Source organism: Salmo trutta, chromosome 21, assembly GCF_901001165.1.
Source record: "Salmo trutta chromosome 21, fSalTru1.1, whole genome shotgun sequence".
In the NCBI taxonomy this organism is placed as follows: Eukaryota; Metazoa; Chordata; class Actinopteri; order Salmoniformes; family Salmonidae; genus Salmo; species Salmo trutta.
Window position 1 is genome coordinate 32,187,539 of NC_042977.1, and position 16,742 is coordinate 32,204,280.

At 42.4% G+C, this 16,742-nt stretch overlaps 1 protein-coding gene across 5 annotated transcripts in view; it reads left to right on the forward strand.

Moving 5' to 3' along the window:
• LOC115157183 (arf-GAP with GTPase, ANK repeat and PH domain-containing protein 3) overlaps window positions 1–16,742 on the forward strand; it is a 218,919-nt gene that overhangs the window by 110,332 nt on the left and 91,845 nt on the right. For all 5 annotated transcript variants that reach the window (XM_029705219.1, XM_029705215.1, XM_029705216.1 and 2 more), the window contains exon 4: window positions 8,918–9,003. In XM_029705219.1, the coding sequence (XP_029561079.1) occupies window positions 8,918–9,003 (86 nt within the window). The remainder of the gene's footprint in view (window positions 1–8,917; window positions 9,004–16,742) is intronic.

Below are 16,742 nucleotides of genomic sequence, written 5' to 3' on the forward strand. Positions count from 1 at the left end.
ACCTCGAATGCAGTGCAGTCTGGAAAGAGGAGCTATAGGAGGATGGGCTCATTGTAATGGTTCGAATGGAATCAATGGAACGGAGTCAAACATGTTGTTTCCATGTGTTAGATGTGTTTTGTACCGTTCCATTGATTCCATTCCAGCCATTACAATGAGCCCATCCTCCTGTAGCTCTTCCCACCAGCCTCCTCTGCTGGAATGATAAGTTAGCAGTCTGTATTTGGGTTTAAGTTATCCTAGCTGGGAATAGATACTGGCATAAAGTACAATGACAGGGCTGGGCTTGATAGTGACCGTAGGCTGTATACAAACTCAGTTCATAATTAGCAGTTAGGTTGAGTGTGTTCCACATAGTATATAAAGAGAAACCTGCATTATCTTCGCTTATCATCATTAACAGCTAGTCTTTGAAGCCAGGTGTGTTTTCTGTTTCTGTTGTTGTTTATTGTTTTGTATCAGTCGACGCAGTGTCAGATTTATCTCAAGCCGAAGGATGTGCTCTGAGATAATTGGCTTTTTATCCATTTTATCCATTTATCCAGACAATGACAGCTAGAGCAAAGCATCTCCCGTGAAAGAAAGAGGGCTGCTGTGTTAGAATGCTAATTCCCAACACATCAAGGTAAAACTAAAACCTGGGCTTAAAGCACCAAATCCTACTAAAACCCTTCATTTCAGAGCAAAAGGGGATTGCAGTTGCTGCCATGAACATAAACAGTTTCTGCTTTGGGAGCTCTGAAGTGCTGATGCACTGAACGAGAGGGCATAGCTCAGTGAGAAGGTATATTTATTTCTAGAGGGGTCTGTTCCAAAGCCTTCACAGAATCACAACCGGACAATTCTCAATTTTGATTATCAGGTGGAATCCTTAATGAGTTGGGCCCTGCTGAGCTCAGAAGCGAAGGCTCTCCGAAACCCACAAAGATGTTGTCATTGCTGGGGTTAAATGACAATCTTTGAGGGGGTTTGGAGGGTTTGTAGTGTCTGGTTTTGTATAATTATAGCGAGGAGGGACAAGAGATATGAAGCGCATAATGAGTTCCTGGCATAATGATGCTGCTTCACCAAGGGAAAGAAACAATCCTTACTGCTTAATTAGGCCTAGAGAAATCAATGACAAAAATGCTGGAAAGCTAAAAGCTGAATGGTGATTTTGGTTAATTAAGGAAACATGTTGTTTCTTCTTATTGCATTTTATACAGATCACTGCATTATTTCTGTGATACAGCATACCTCTTCATCTCCCATCATTAACAGGTGGCAAAGGGTTTCCTTTTAGTCTCATTCCTAGAACGTTGCTTAGCCCAGATAGAAACTATAGCTACTCTGTAGACTACCTCGCTTCTAAGGAGAGTAGTGTTTTGTGTTTGGCCCATACCATTCAGCTCTACTCTTAAGTTTTTGTTCTACGATGTTGCTAGTTGCTGTGATATCTGTTAAAATATAGTATCAGGGATGGGGAGGGAGAGAGGTGTTGCCATGGCAACAGTGGAACAGGCTCTGTTGGAATTGTGGCTCTGTGTCAAGTTCTCTGAGCCTCCGCATTCCATTCTAGAGCTGAATATGTTTACTGCCTGTTAACCAAGCCAAAAATACAGCTCCCATCTCAAAACCTGTGTGTGTGTGTGTGTGTGTGTGTGTGTGTGTGTGTGTGTGTGTGTGTGTGTGTGTGTGTGTGTGTGTGTGTGTGTGTGTGTGTGTGTGTGTGTGTGTGTGTTAGACTCATCTGTATGTATATAAGCTGGACAACAGGTTGATAGAAAGACTATAACCACTCTATTCATTAGCCACATCCAGCCAAAATCATTATACATTATTGCTTTCCTACCCTAATACAGATTGAGTGTCTCTCGTTATCGCTCTACAATTAGGTTAGCTTATTTCTTTCGGCACTGAGATTCAACAGACGTTCCACAGTACAGATGGATTCTCCTCTGACCTCAGGATATGTTTTTGTCTATGCTTGGCTGTGAACAGAGACACAGCCAGGATGATGGTGATGTTATGTAGTCTAAATGTAGGCCTATACTTGAATGCACATCCATTTCATACCATGACAACAGAAGATGTTATTTGGCATAACACTCTCATTTTACAATTTTCAAGGGCTTCTTATCATTTCATGTGCAACCAACCTATTCCATTTACCCCCTCTAGAATTATTACACATTTTCCTCTGAAGTCTGGCCCTTTGGTCCAGAGACCATCATTTTTTCACAAGATATGACTATACTATACTGGGTATTACTATGGGTATCACTTTTCTGACATTTCCTCTAAATGTAGATTTCCTGACATATAGAGACTCAGATATTAATGCTCGGTCCAAGCAGCGCTCCAATTTCAGAGCTCTGTTACTTCAGTGCAGAGCCGGCCTTATGGGCAGGCCTCTGGGGGCCTGGCCCGCGCTACCTTAACTCGTTGCCTGTCCAAATAAGATGTTTAAATATTGATAATTTATTCGACCGAGACGCGCACCGACAGAAAGATGCATCAATCTCTGATGAAGACTCAGAAGGAGTGAAACAGCGCCCCTCTGTCTCATGTCAAACTCTTTTTGGCCAAACAGCATCAGATACATGGGCTACATCTTATTTTTATTTATTGTTTCTTTTGTTCCACCTTATGTTATTTCAGTATTACATTGTTATTGATTACTGCATTATTGGGTTTAGAGCGGTGTTCCCCAACTGGCGGCCTGTGTGGAATTTTCATTGTTGGACATAAGACTGTATAAGCCACCATGAAATCAACTCCTTAATTTAAGAAATCTGTTCCCAAGTATTTCCACGTGTAATGGAGAGACACGATGTAAAAAATGTAAGCAAGGTTTGAAATGATTGTTGTAGTCAAACATTATCTTTTTGGGCTTCTTGCGGTCAATTTGCAGTCTTCAAATGATTTTTTATTACATTTGGCCCCCTGGCCATCCGCTAAAGAAGAAAATCAGCTTGTGGCTGAATCTAGTTGATGATCCCTGGTTTAGAGATTGCAAGAAAGGCATTTCACTATACTTGTGCACATGACATTAAAAGTTGAAACTTAATATAGTAAGATGCTTTCTCGGGTGACAGTTTCAGCCGCTTGCAAATTGAAGGAAAGTTGGCGAGTGCACTGTCTGGAAACTGGAATTATTATGGATGAACGTGCGAAGGTAACCTACTTTTTATTATTTACTTTGTTGACTTTTTTTTGCCCCTTTTTTCTCCCTAATTTCGTGATATACAATTATGGTCTTGTCCCATCGCTGCAACTCCCGTACGGACTCGGGAGAGGCGAAGGTCGAGAGACTTGCGTCCTCCGAAACACGACCCTGCCAAACAGCACTGCTCGTATAACCCGGAAGCCAGCCACAACAATGTGTCGGAGGAAACACCATACAACTGGCGACTGAAGTCAGCGTGCATGCACCCGGCCCGCCACAAGCAGTTGCTAGAGCGCGATTGGACAAGGACATCCCGGCCGGCCAAACCCTTCCCTAACTCGGATGACGCTGGGCCAATTGTGTGCCGCCTCATGGGTCTACCCGTGGCGGCCGGCTGCGACACAGCCTGGGATCGAACCTGGTTCTATAGTTATACCTCTCAAACTGCGATGCAGTGCCTTAGACCACTGCACCACTCGGGAGGCCCGGTAATCTACATTTTGAAATAATTTGTTTTTACAATCGGATAAAAACATAATGACTGGTTGTGTTCATGCCACGTTAAAAGGTAATACATCTTTACAGTTAAATTAGATGTCTTTAACATGAAACCCATTAAAGGAGGTCCCCTGAAAAAATATGCCCCTCCTATGGAAATCAAAAGTCCGTCCAACTGATTTGTTCTGGCGCCGGCACTGCTCCAGCAGAGGAAAGCTGGCTTGGCTTCTGTGAGTCTCTCTCTCTCTCTCTCTCTCTGACTATTACACAACCAAACTGATGTCTGGGAGAATCCCCCTTCACCAAGTGGGCTAAAGTGGACTTAACAGGGAGCAAGTGTGTCTCAAGTGGATCTGTATTGCATGTTGGCCCTAGCTAGAACACTGCCTACCTAGTCCTTGAAGACTGCAGGCAGAGCCAGTCACTGTGACCTCACTTGCTCTTTTGCAGAGGTGGGATCTTGTCATTTGGAAAATTCTAATTCAGTTCTAAAACTGTTATGAACTTAATTCTCTCCATCTTATTACATACGTCTGTAACAGATAACACGGCTTATTATGAAATAGCTGGTGTTGCCGCGGCAATAGATATTTCATACCGGTTTTATGTCTGTACTTTGTCACTCTCAGCATATTTCTTTTTGAATTACAGTGGCAAGAAGAAGTATGTGAACCCTTTGGAATTACCTGGACTTCTATATAAATTGGTCATACCATTTGATCTGATCTTCATCTAAGTCACAACAATAGACAAACACAGTATGCTTAAACTAATAACACACAAACAATTCTAAGTTTTCATGTCTTTATTGAACACACTGTGTAAACATTCACAGTGCAGGGTGGGAAAAGGATTTAGTAACTGGTTGACCCTCCTTTGGCAGCAATAACCTCAACCAAACGATTTTCCTCCTTCTGTAGTAAGGAGGAATATTGGACCTTTCCTCTTTACAAAACTGTTTCAGTTCAGCAATATTCTTGGGATGTCTGGTGTGAACCGCTCTCTTGAGGTCATGCCACAGCATCTCAATCGGATTGAGGTCGGGACTCTGACTGGGCCACTCCAGAAGGCATATTTTCTTCTGTTGAAACCATTCTGTTCTTGATTTACTTCTGTGTTTTGGGTCATTGTCCTGTTGCATCACCCAACTTCTGTTGAGCTTCAATTGGCAGACAGATAGCCTTACATTTTCCTGCAAAATGTCTTGATGAACTTGGGAATTCATTTTTCTGTCGACGATAGCAAGCTGTCCAGGCCCCGAGTCAGCAAAGCAGCTCCAAACCATGATGTTCCCTTCACCATACTTTACAGTTGGGATGCGGTTTTGATGTTGGTATGCTGTAACTTTTTTTCTCCACACATAGAGTTGTGTTGTTCCTTGTTCCTTCCAAACAACCCAACTTTAGTTTCATCTCTCCACAGAATATTTTTCCAGTAGTGCTGTGGAATATCCAGATGCTCTTTTGCAAACTTTAGACGTGCAGCAATTTTTTTTGACAGCAGTGGCTTCTTCCGTGGTGTCCTTGCATGAACAACATTCTTGTTTAGTGTTTTACGTAACGTAGACTCGTCAACAGAGATGTTAGCATGTTCCAGAGATTTCTGTAAGTCTTTAGCTGACACTCTAGGATTCTTCTTAACCTCATTGAGCATTCTGCGCTGTGCTCTTAAAGTCGTCTTTGCAGGATGGCCACTCCTAGGGACAGTAGTGTAACAGTGTAGGTTCCGTCCCTCTCTTCGCCCCAACCTGGGCTTGAACCAGGGACCCTTGCACACATCAACAACTGACACCCCACGAAGCATCGTTACCCATCGCGCCACAAAAGCCGCGGCCCTTGCAACGCAAGGGGAAACCCTACTTCAAGTCTCAGAGCGAGTGACGTCACTGATTGAAATGCTATTAGCGCGCACCACCGCTAACTAACTAGCCATTTCACATCGGTTACACTCACCCCCCCTTTGACCTCCTCCTTTTCCGCAGCAACCAATGATCCGGGTCAACAGCATCAATGTAACAGTGTAGGTTCCGTCCCTCTCTTCGCCCCAACCTGGGCTCGAACCAGGGACCCTTGCACACATCAACAACTGACACCCCACGAAGCATCGTTACCCATCGCGCCACAAAAGCCACGGCCCTTGCAACGCCGCGGCCCTTGCAAAGCCGCGGCCCTTCAAGTCTCAGAGCGAGTGACATCACTGATTGAAATGCTATTAGCGCGCACCACCGCTAACTAACTAGCCATTTCACATCGGTTACACTAGCAACAGTGCTGAACTTTCTCCATTTATAGACAATTTATCTTACCGTGGACTGATTAACATCAAGACTTTTAGAGATGCTTTTGTAACCCTTTCCAGCTTTATGCAAGTCAAGAATTCTTAATCTTGGGTCTTCTGAGATCTCTTTTGTTCGAGGCATGGCTCACATCAGGCAATACTTCTTATGAATAGCAAACTCAACAACAACAAAAATGTATAGGGCAGGGCAGCTCTAACCAACATCTCCAATCTGGTCTCAATGATTGTACTCCAGGTTAGCTGACTCCTGACTCCAATTAGCTTCTGGAGAAGTCATTAGCCTAGGGGTTCACATACTTTTTTCAACCTACACTGTGAATGTTTAAGTGATGTATTCAATATAGACAAGAAAAATACAATAATTTGTGTGTTATTAGTTTAAGCAGACTGTGATTTGTCTGTTGTTGTGACTTAGATTAAGATCAGATCTAATTTTATGACCAATTTATGCAGAAATCCAGATCATTCCAAAGGGTTCACATACTTTTGGTCATGTAGTGTACAGTGGCAAGAAAAAGTACGTTCAAATCAAATCCCCTGCTTGTCGAACATCTCATTCCAAAATCATGGGCATAAATTTGGAATTGGTCCCCCATTTGCTGCTATAATAGTCTCCACACTTCTGGGAAGGCTTTTCACTAGATGTTGGAACATTCTGCGGGGACTTGCTACATTTCAGCCATGAGAATTAGTGAGGTCAGGCATTGATTTTGGGCGAATAGGCCTGGCTCACAGTCAACATTCCAATTCATTCCAAAGGTGTTCGATGGGGTTGAGGTCAGGGCTCTGTGCAGGCCAGTCAAGTTCTTCCACACCGATCTCGACAAACCATTTCTCTATAGACCTCGCTTTGTGCATGGGGGCATTGTCATGCTGAAACAGGAAAGGGCCTTCCCCAAGCTGTTGTCACAAAGTTGGAAGCACAGAATTGTTTACAATGTCAGTGTATGCTGTAGCATTAAGATTTCCCTTCACTGGAACTAAGGGGCCTAGCCCGAACTCTGAAAAACAGCCCCAGACCATTATTCCTGCTCCACCAAACTTTACAGTTGGCACTAGGCATTTGGGCAGGTAGCGTTCTCCTGGCATCCGTCAAACCCAGATTAATCCGTTGGACTGCCAGATAGTGAAGCGTGATTCATCACTCCAGAGAACGCGTTTCCACTGCTCCAGAGTCCAATGTCGGCGAGCTTTACACCACTCCAGCCGACGCTTGGTATTGCGCAGGGTGATCTTAGGCTGTGCGGCTGCTCAGCCATGGAAACCCATTTCAGGAAGCTCCCGACGAACAGTTCTTGTGCTGACGTTGCTTCCAGAGGCAGTATGGAACTCGGTAGTGAGTGTTGCATCCGATAACAGATTATTTTTACGCGCTTCAGCACTTGGCAGGCTCGTTCTGTGAGCTTGTGTGGCCTACCACTTTGCGGCTGAGCCGTTGTTGCTCCTAGATGTTTCCACTTCACAATAACAGCACTTACAGTTGACCGGGGCAGCTCTAGCAGGGCAGAAGTTTGACGAACTTGCTTGTTGGACTTGTTGGTGCCACGTTGAAAGTCACTGAGCTCTTCAGTAAGGCCATTCTACTGGCAATGTTTGTCTATGGAGATTGCATGGCTGTGTGCTCGATTGCATGGCTGTGTACATCTGTCAGCAACAGGTGTGGCTGAAATAGCCAAATCCAATCATTTGTAGGGGTGTCCACATACTTTTGTATATATAGTGTACTTTATTATGCCCACTCTTACACCTTTCATGGAGTCGTAAATTATTCAATATTGTTTGAGATAGCTTGAAGCAGATGTTCTGCATTCGAAAACCAATGTTTTATTTTCCTGGGACGAGTTTCTTGCCTAGCTCCCCAACTCTCATTTGAATATTTTTAATCTCCACCAGATCTCAAACCATTCCAATGATATGCAAAATCTAATTTAGTATGAGGTATTCCCATCGGTTTGTATTTTATCTGTAGCCAACCTTGCCCATGGCAAAGAATACGAACATGCATTCAAAGAGATGACGGGGAAAAGTCCAGGCTCACTGTAGTTGTTTCTATTCTACTGTATAGCTTTACTAGTCTCCACTATCCTGTGGTCATGAACTACAGCAATTTTAGATTAAGACTTCTCTCTTTTTTTTCCTTTTATGTTCCATCCCCTCCTTCCTTCTTTATCGCAGGCTCCAGGCTTCATCCATTCTCCATGCCTTATCACTTCCTTACAGAATCTGAATCTATGACTGTTAATACTTTAGCACGCTAACTTATAGCTTGTGTAGTTTTGCAAGTGATGGAAACTGATCTCCAGGCTAGCTGGTGATTGTGAAGTGAATTTGGGGGGGGGGGGGGGGGGCAGGATAGTGTAGTGGAACAGGATCTCTTAGGGGTTGTGTGTGCATTGGGGTGCATGATAGTGTAGTGGAGCTGGATCTCTCAGCAGTTGTGTGTGGATTAGATATGCTAAATGGCCATTTCCCTCCCTGGTAATTGACTTCATAAAGACCCTGTTTTCTCCTGAAGTTTCTGATTTCTCATTGAGACAGCGAGGTCAAATGGAACTGCAGCCTATCACAAGCCGGATGGATGTCTCCAAACTTTCATCAAAACTTTATCAGAATGGAATATCATCTATATGTAAATGTGATGTATGAAAATGGGAAAGTCTGACTCATGCCTTGGCCTACTGGTGTGTGTTGGTGAAAAATATTGGTTTTAATGTTGAATTTTGGGGATTTAGCTGTAGCTTAACCAAACACGTTTTCATTGACAAGTAGTAGATAGAATATCATGTCAGTGCTTTACATCTTTTTAGGCCTGAGTTTATGCCCTCTTCCATCACTTTGCCAAGCCCTTTGATAGGCAGGGTAAAGCGGTAAATTGGTTCACATTGGCTGTATTAACAATGATGATCTCTAAGTTTTTTCCTGATCAGGCACCACACTATAAACTCACTGTAACATGTCTCTCCTCTTTTTCAGGTGGTCGGTTCAAGAAGGAGATGGTGGTTGATGGACAGAGCTACCTGCTGCTGATCAGAGATGAGGGAGGCCCCCCGGAGCTGCAGGTACGTACACTCTGCTTGCTTTATAATCCTACCTGTCTGCATCCCTCAGCACAGCCAATTAACACCACTTAAAGTCTGCAAGATAATGATAACCAGACAGTAACGAATAAACACTACTCTGTTGCGGGTTTGTTTCAGTGCTGCACAGTGCTTTTTGTCAAGTCATTCTGCCCAAAGCACTTACCAAGAACTAAACCTAGCTAAAAGCCAGTTTATAGTGAAAAGACAAGACAGACATACACTCTTGTTAATATAGAGCACCCAGCAGCCTAGTTGGTGTGGAGCAGCAACAGTTGAGATGGAGTCATTAGGTCAGAGAGGAAAATAGCTGGTATTTATTTACAGTGCATGTGATGGAGGGAAGACTAGATCCAGAGGGAGTATTTGCATCAAATATACAGATGATGAACAATAATTGACAAAAATACTTGGTTGAAAAACAGCAAACTAACTTGGTCAATACTGCAATAACTCGACTGGATTACAAAGGCAAAAGCACCTTAACTCAGAGCAAAACGTCCATGAACTCACGCTCTTATTGATATGGACTGGAGGGAACAGGAGCCCATATCTCTGCCTCCTCCATTTCATAAATGTGTCTCTAATGCCACGTACTCATTCATTGATATGGGGAACATGGTGTGGTGTCGCTCTTGGCTGAGCCATTTCATGTCTCTCTGGAGAGGGCCTCATTTTCAATTTTTTGGGAATCTCTCTGGAGAGCCCTTGGAGTGAAAGTATCCTGGTGCTCCAACCCCTCCATTGGGGATTTGTGTTGATAAAACAGTGATTGATACCTGCCTGGCCTGGCCTGGCTCCTGGGTAGAGTTATGCTATGATTATGCTAATGTTGTCTCAGAGATGGGAATGAAAATGGCTGTAGCTCCATTCCTAGCTGGGTGTAATTAGTGCAGCATAATTAAAGGTCTTCATTACATTCTCATTCACTGGAGGCTCAGCTGAAGCTTTGACTCTCAACTGAACGCTAGATCTCCCCATCCATTCTAGACCTGGGTTCAAATACTATTCATCTTCCAAAATACGTTTAGTGTTATGGAGTTTTTAGTGTTTTTATGGTTTACCCAGCTAACAATTCTAGGAAGAGAGAAAGTTGTTGTAATCTCCACTGAATAACAGGCAGGGGAAGCAAATGGTGATTGCTTTGAGATACTTGCAGTTAGCCACTGCTTCCTTCCAAACCACTCATTGTTGAATTTGCGATTTCCGACTTGATGTGTAATGTTTATGTCCAATGGCCGATGAGCATTGAGACGTTTTATCTCTAATATCTCTTCATATGACAAGGATTGAAAAGGATTTGCCAGTAGCTTGTCGACATAATTCATGATGATGACTGCTAGCTTGCTAGCTACGATTTTGAAAGTCCAATCAAAGCTACTGCAGATATAACGTGATTTGATGTCATTCTGTGGCCAATGACCTTGAACCTTCTTGGATGGACACTTCTAATGTAAATCGATGCAGCACCCAAGGGGCAAAAATTATTGAGCTCTACCCATAAGACTTGGAGGTGACTTAGTGTCCCCATGAGTCACAGAACACTGAGCCAATCACAGCATAACAATGAGCTGGGCTGAAACACCTGCATTTTGGAGCTGCCTTACTCAAGAAAGCAACAAAGAGACCATGTATGCGGCTTTATTAACTCAATTATTTATTGTTTTTACATTGTTTGCAAACAGATATGTGACACGTATTAATCCCCAAATAACAAGCAAAACAGGCAAGTCTCCCCCCCCCCCATGGGCTCTGCCCCACCTGCCCTGAATGACGGGTCGCCACGGGCAGTAATCAGTATCACTGTAGCACTAAAAATAACATTAGGTAGATCAAAAACACTTGAGAAACAGAAATAAGAATACCATATTTACAATGTGCAGGGAAACTGGAGCGATCAAAATAGATATGTATAGGGGTAAGGTGACTAGCATAAGGATATACGCTAAGTGTACAAAACATTAGGAACAGCTTCCTAATATTGAGTTGCAGCCTCAATTAATCTGGGCATGGACTACAAGGTGTCAAGCGTTCCACAGGGATTCTGGCCCCTGTTGACTCCAATGCTTCCCACAGTTGTGTCAAGTTGGCTGGATGTCATTTGGGTGGTGGACCATTCTTGATACATCTTGAGCGTGAAGAAAAACCCAGCAGTGTTGCAGTTCTTGACACACTCAAACTGGTGTGCCTGGCACCTACTACCATACCCCGTTCAAAGGCACTTAAATCTTTTGTCTTGCCCATTCACACTCTGAATGGCACATATACACAATCTGTCTCAAGGCTTAAAAATCATTCTTTAACCTGTCTCCTCCCCTTTCATCGACACTGATTGAAGTGGATTTAGCAATTGACATCAATAAGAGACCATAGCATTCACCTGGTCAGTCTGTCATGGAATGATTTGTACACTCATTGTATGATAAACAGAGTAGCAGCAGCGTAAATAGTGAGTGTGTGTGTACATCAAAGCGGTATTTATTATAATCCTCAACGTCTCATCTTTCATTTTTGTATAATATTTTTTTCTTCATTTCAGTTTTTTTCTCCAAACCAGTTACAAACATAAACAAACAGCAACTTTCAGACACACACAAACAAAGTGCCTGCATTATTACTTGCCATAAATTGTACTAATTCGTCTTATCTTTCAAAATACATAGATTCCTCTTCATTTCTACAATTTCTTTCACTCAGACAACGCAGAATTCTCAAAAGTTGCTCAGTTAGCAGGAGGAATGGGGGCAACTTCTTGTCGTGCGAGGTGCTGAAGTTCAGAACGTCTGTCAGTCAAAACCCATACAGCGTAGTGAAGTGCAGAGCATGTTACTGTACAGCCACTGCGTTCCAATTTAGCCGTTTATCAGTGCCCAAATCCGCTATTTTCAACCCGTAGACGGATACGAGTGTAAAGGGCTACTTCCATATAGCTGAGCATCACAAAGAGAACGTTATTTTCTTTTTTGAATCTACACCACGTCACTGACAAACTCATTTTAATTAGATCAGGTAGGTGTGTTGTAACTGTTGACAAATAATGACATTAACATACTGTATATTGCTATGAATGTGAAAGTAGGGTGACTCCCCTAGCGGGTTTTGAACCCAGGCCACCAGCACCAATTTCAAACACTCTAACCACTGTCCTAATAAGGGATACCTCTAGGGCATGTGCTTATTAGGCCAGTATAGTTAGGCCCTGTCCAGAAGAAACCCTAATCCATCTTCTATCGGCATCTACAGGGGCGCAACATTCACTGGGGACCCACATTCTGAAAATGCATTTTTGTCCCCTTCAGTTTTATAATTGGAATGTGATACATAACAAGGCAACGGTGTGCTTTAAGACCATGCGGACGCCTCCGAGTGGTCGAGTAGGCTCTTTGGAGTGTTTATTCGACTGGATAAATAAAAAAATATAAAAAATTGTTATGTTCCCCCAATTCGAAAACCAATGTTGCGCCCCTGGGCACTTATGTAGATGAAACAACTTGATAGGTAAGCAATAGGGTGAATGCACTTTGAAGTTCATCTCAGCTCTGTTAAAAGTACACTCATGGAAAAAAGTATTAATGAGTATCATTAAAACGGGTTTACAAGCCCCACCAACATTAGACAACTATACAGAAAGCACTTAAATTGCTGAAATAAGTCAATCAAATCAATGATAAGAATAGTCAGATTAACCGATACCTGACACAGATATGGTTCCATTTCAATCCCAAGTGAGGACATGTTGAATAATAATTACTGTATAAATGAAAATGCACAATTTAACCATCTACACTGAACAAAAATATGAGTGCAACATGCAACAATTTCAGCGATTTTACTGAGTTACAGTTCATAGAAGGAAATCAGTCAATTTAAATAAATAAATGATGCCCTATTCTATGGATTTCACATGATTGGGTGCATCCATGGGTGAGTCAATCAGAATGAGTTTTTCCCCACAAAAGGGCTTTTTTACAGACAGATATACTCCTCAGCACCCTCTGCCCCCAGACGACCCTGCAGGCGAAGAAGCTGGATGTGGAAGTCCTAAGCTGGTTGGGCTACACGTGGTCTGTGGTTGTGAGGCATTGTAGGTGGCATATGGTAGATACATGAACATTACATTCTCTGGCAACAGCTTTATTGGACATTCCTGCAGTCAGCATGCCAATTGCCCGCTCCCTCAAAACTTGAGACATCTTTGGCATTGTGTTGTGTGACACAACTGCACATTTTAGAGTGGCCTTTTATTGTGCCCAGCACAAGGTGCACCTGTGTATTGATCATGCTGTTTAATCAGCATCTTGATATGCCACACCTGTCAGGTGGATGGATTATCTTGGCAAAGGAGAAATGTTCACTAACAGGGATGTAAAGAAATTTGGACACAATAGTGAGAGAAATAAGCTTTTTGTGCGTATGGAAAATTTCTGGGATTTTTTATTTCAGCTCATGAAACATGGGACCAACACTTTACATGTTGCGTTTATATTTTTGTTCAGTATACGTCAAAGTGTGTCAAATATGTAAGTTGAGGACACTGTTAAAAGCAGTGTGTGTGAGTGTCCTTAACCTTGCCAACTGACAGAGTTATGAATGGATCAGTGGTTCACTAATCAGGGCCTTGATTGGCTTGGCAACAGTAACAAGGCAGGATGTCTAATGTACTTTTTTTTGTATAACGTTTCTTTGGGACTATCGGGCGACATCCAGACAATGCACAGAAATGTTCCTGCAACGTTCCCATGAAATGTGTCTTGAACATTAATAGCTTATATTCTGAGAACATGGCAATTATGTTCTGTGTATGTTTGGTGGGACGTTGATGGAATATTCTCCTAAAACTCAGAAAACTGGACACATAAATGTTCTTTCAACATTCCCATGAAACGTGTCTAGAACATGAATATCTTCAATTCTGAGAAAATGGTTACTAGTTCCTGGTAAATTCTATTTGACATTAAGTCTCTTTGAAACATTCCTTGCACATCACGGGAACATTCCTATGAAAATGTTAGTTAACTTCTATGGGCTACGTGGGACGCAAGCGTCCCACCCACGGTTCACACTATTCAACAGCCAGTGAAAAATCAGAGCGCCAAATTCGAAAACAACAAAATGTCATAATTCAAATTTCTCAAACATACAACTATTTTACACCATTTTATAGATAAACATCTCCTTAATCCAACCACGTTGTCCGATTTCAAAAAGGCTTTACGGCGAAAGCATAAAGTTAGATTATGTTAGGACAGTACATAGACAAAAAATTACACACAGCCATTTTCAATGCAAGGACAGGCGTCACCAAAAGCAGAAAACCAGCTAATATTATGCACTAACCTTTGACAATCTTCATCAGATGACACTCCTAGGACATTATGTTAGACAATACATGCATTTTTTGTTCTATCAAGTTCATATTTATATCCAAAAACAACATTTTACATCGGCACGTGATGTTCAGAAAATGTTTATCACCCAAAACTGCCGGTGAATCAGTACTACCATTTACAAAAAAATAATAATAATAATACAGAAATAGTATTATAAATCTTCACTTACCTTTGTTGATCTTCGTCGGAATGCACTCCCAGGACTCCCACTTCCACAAGAAATGTTATTTTTGTTCGATAAACTCCATATTTATGTCCAAATACCTCCTTTTGTTCGCCACAGACACTGTAGTTTGGATAGGGATTAGATAGAAAAACTACGTGCCTCAGATTTCCCACTTCCTGGTTGGATTTTTCACAGGTTTTTGCCTGCCATATGGGTTCTGTTATACTCAGACATCATTCAAACAGTTTTAGAAACTTCAGAGTGTTTTCTATCCAAATCTACTAATACTATGCAAATATTTGACTCTGGGCCCGAGTAGCAGGCAGTTTACTCTGGGCACACTTTTCATCCGAACGTGAAAATACTGCCCCCTATCCCTAACAGGTTTTTAATGAAGGGAACATTTATTGTTAGCTGGGTACCTGTCTGGAGTGCCAGGTGGGCAGGGGTTGCTCTATTGTGATTATTCTATTGGCTCCATTGCAACAGGTAAGCTCAATCAAGCACAGATACAGTATTTTAAATGAACTAAAATAGTATTTGAACCCAGGTCTGATTCATTCCCCTGGTGCTCAGGAGCGATAGATGTGAACGCTGCTGAATGCCTGAATGGAGGAAGGAGGTAGAGGCGAGGTTGGAAAGGGCTTGTTACACTGTTAGCGCTCGGGCATGGTTCTGTTTCCTCCTTAACCACTTTCTCAGAAGCTATTGTGATTATGAGGACCTTATTCTGCTGCCTGAGGGAAACTTCTTCCTCTCCTCTCTCCCTGGTGATGCACTAAGAGATAGAGTATATAGATTAGGTTTATGTAATGGTGGGGGGGAAAGCAGGCTCAACCTTCCGATAACCTGTGATACAGGTTTGTAATAGCTATATTTCAGATTTCATTGATATTCCCCCTTGTAACTGGCGACACAGGCGTTAACACAATAACACATGCCCTGCATTACATGGCTTTTGCTACAGTGCCCTCTTCTGCACAAATATGGAACTGAAGCCACCATCGTAAAAATACGAAAAGCTTTGCATGCTAATAATATTGAGTCAAACAGAGTAATGCATATTTCAAGGCTGTTACAAAGGTGAACTTTATTCATTAAGTTGTCGTTAAATTGCACTGGTTATTCATACAAAAACCTAATCAGGAGATTCATAATATAATTTTGTTTCAGCTAGTTATGGTTCACCATAAAAATGAATTACAATCAATTTCTTATGTGAACATCTCAATAGTGCTAGATTTATTGAGCGCTCTGAAGCAGGTTTTCATCATGGATCCCTCTGTACTTTACTCTGATCATCTTTCTCTCGATCCTGACTAGTCTCCCAGTTCCTGCTGCTGAAAAACATCCCCACAGCATGATGCTGCCACCACCATGCTTCACCGTAGGGATGGTGACAGGTTTCCTCCAGACATGACGCTTGGCATTCAGGACAAAGAGTTGAATCTTGGTTTCATCAGACCAGAGAATCTTGTTTCTCATGGTCTGAGTTCTCTAGGTGCCTTGGGGCAAACTCCAAGTGGGCTGTCATGTGCCTTTTACTGAGGAGTGGCTTCCGTGTGGCCACTCTACCATAAAGGCCTGATTGGTGGAGTGCTGCAGAGATGGTTGTTCTTCTGGAAGGTTATCCCATCTCTACAGAGGAACTCTGGAGCTCTGTCAGAGTGACCATTAGGTTCTTGGTCACCTATTGCTCCCCCGATTGCTCAGTTTGGCCAGGCGGCCAGCTCTAGGAAGAGTCTTGGTGGTTCCAAACTTCTTCCATTTAATAATGATGGAGGCCACTGTGTTCTTGGGGAGGCCACTGTGTTCTTTTTTGGTACACTTCCCCAGATCTGTGCCTTGACACAATCCTGTCTCGGAGCTCTGTGGACAATTCCTTCCACCTCATGGCTTGTTTTTTTTGTTGCTCTGACATGCACTGTCAACTGGGACCATATATAGACAGGTGTGTGCCTTTCCAAATCCTGTCCAATCAATTGAATCTACCACAGGTGGACTCCAATCAAGTTGTAGAAACATCTCAGTGACGATCAAAGGAAACAGGATGCACCTGAGCTCAATTTCGAGTCTCATAGCAAAGGGTCTGAATACTTATGTAAATAAAAATGCACTATATATATATATATATTCTCTCTCTCTATCTCTCTGTATGCATGTAT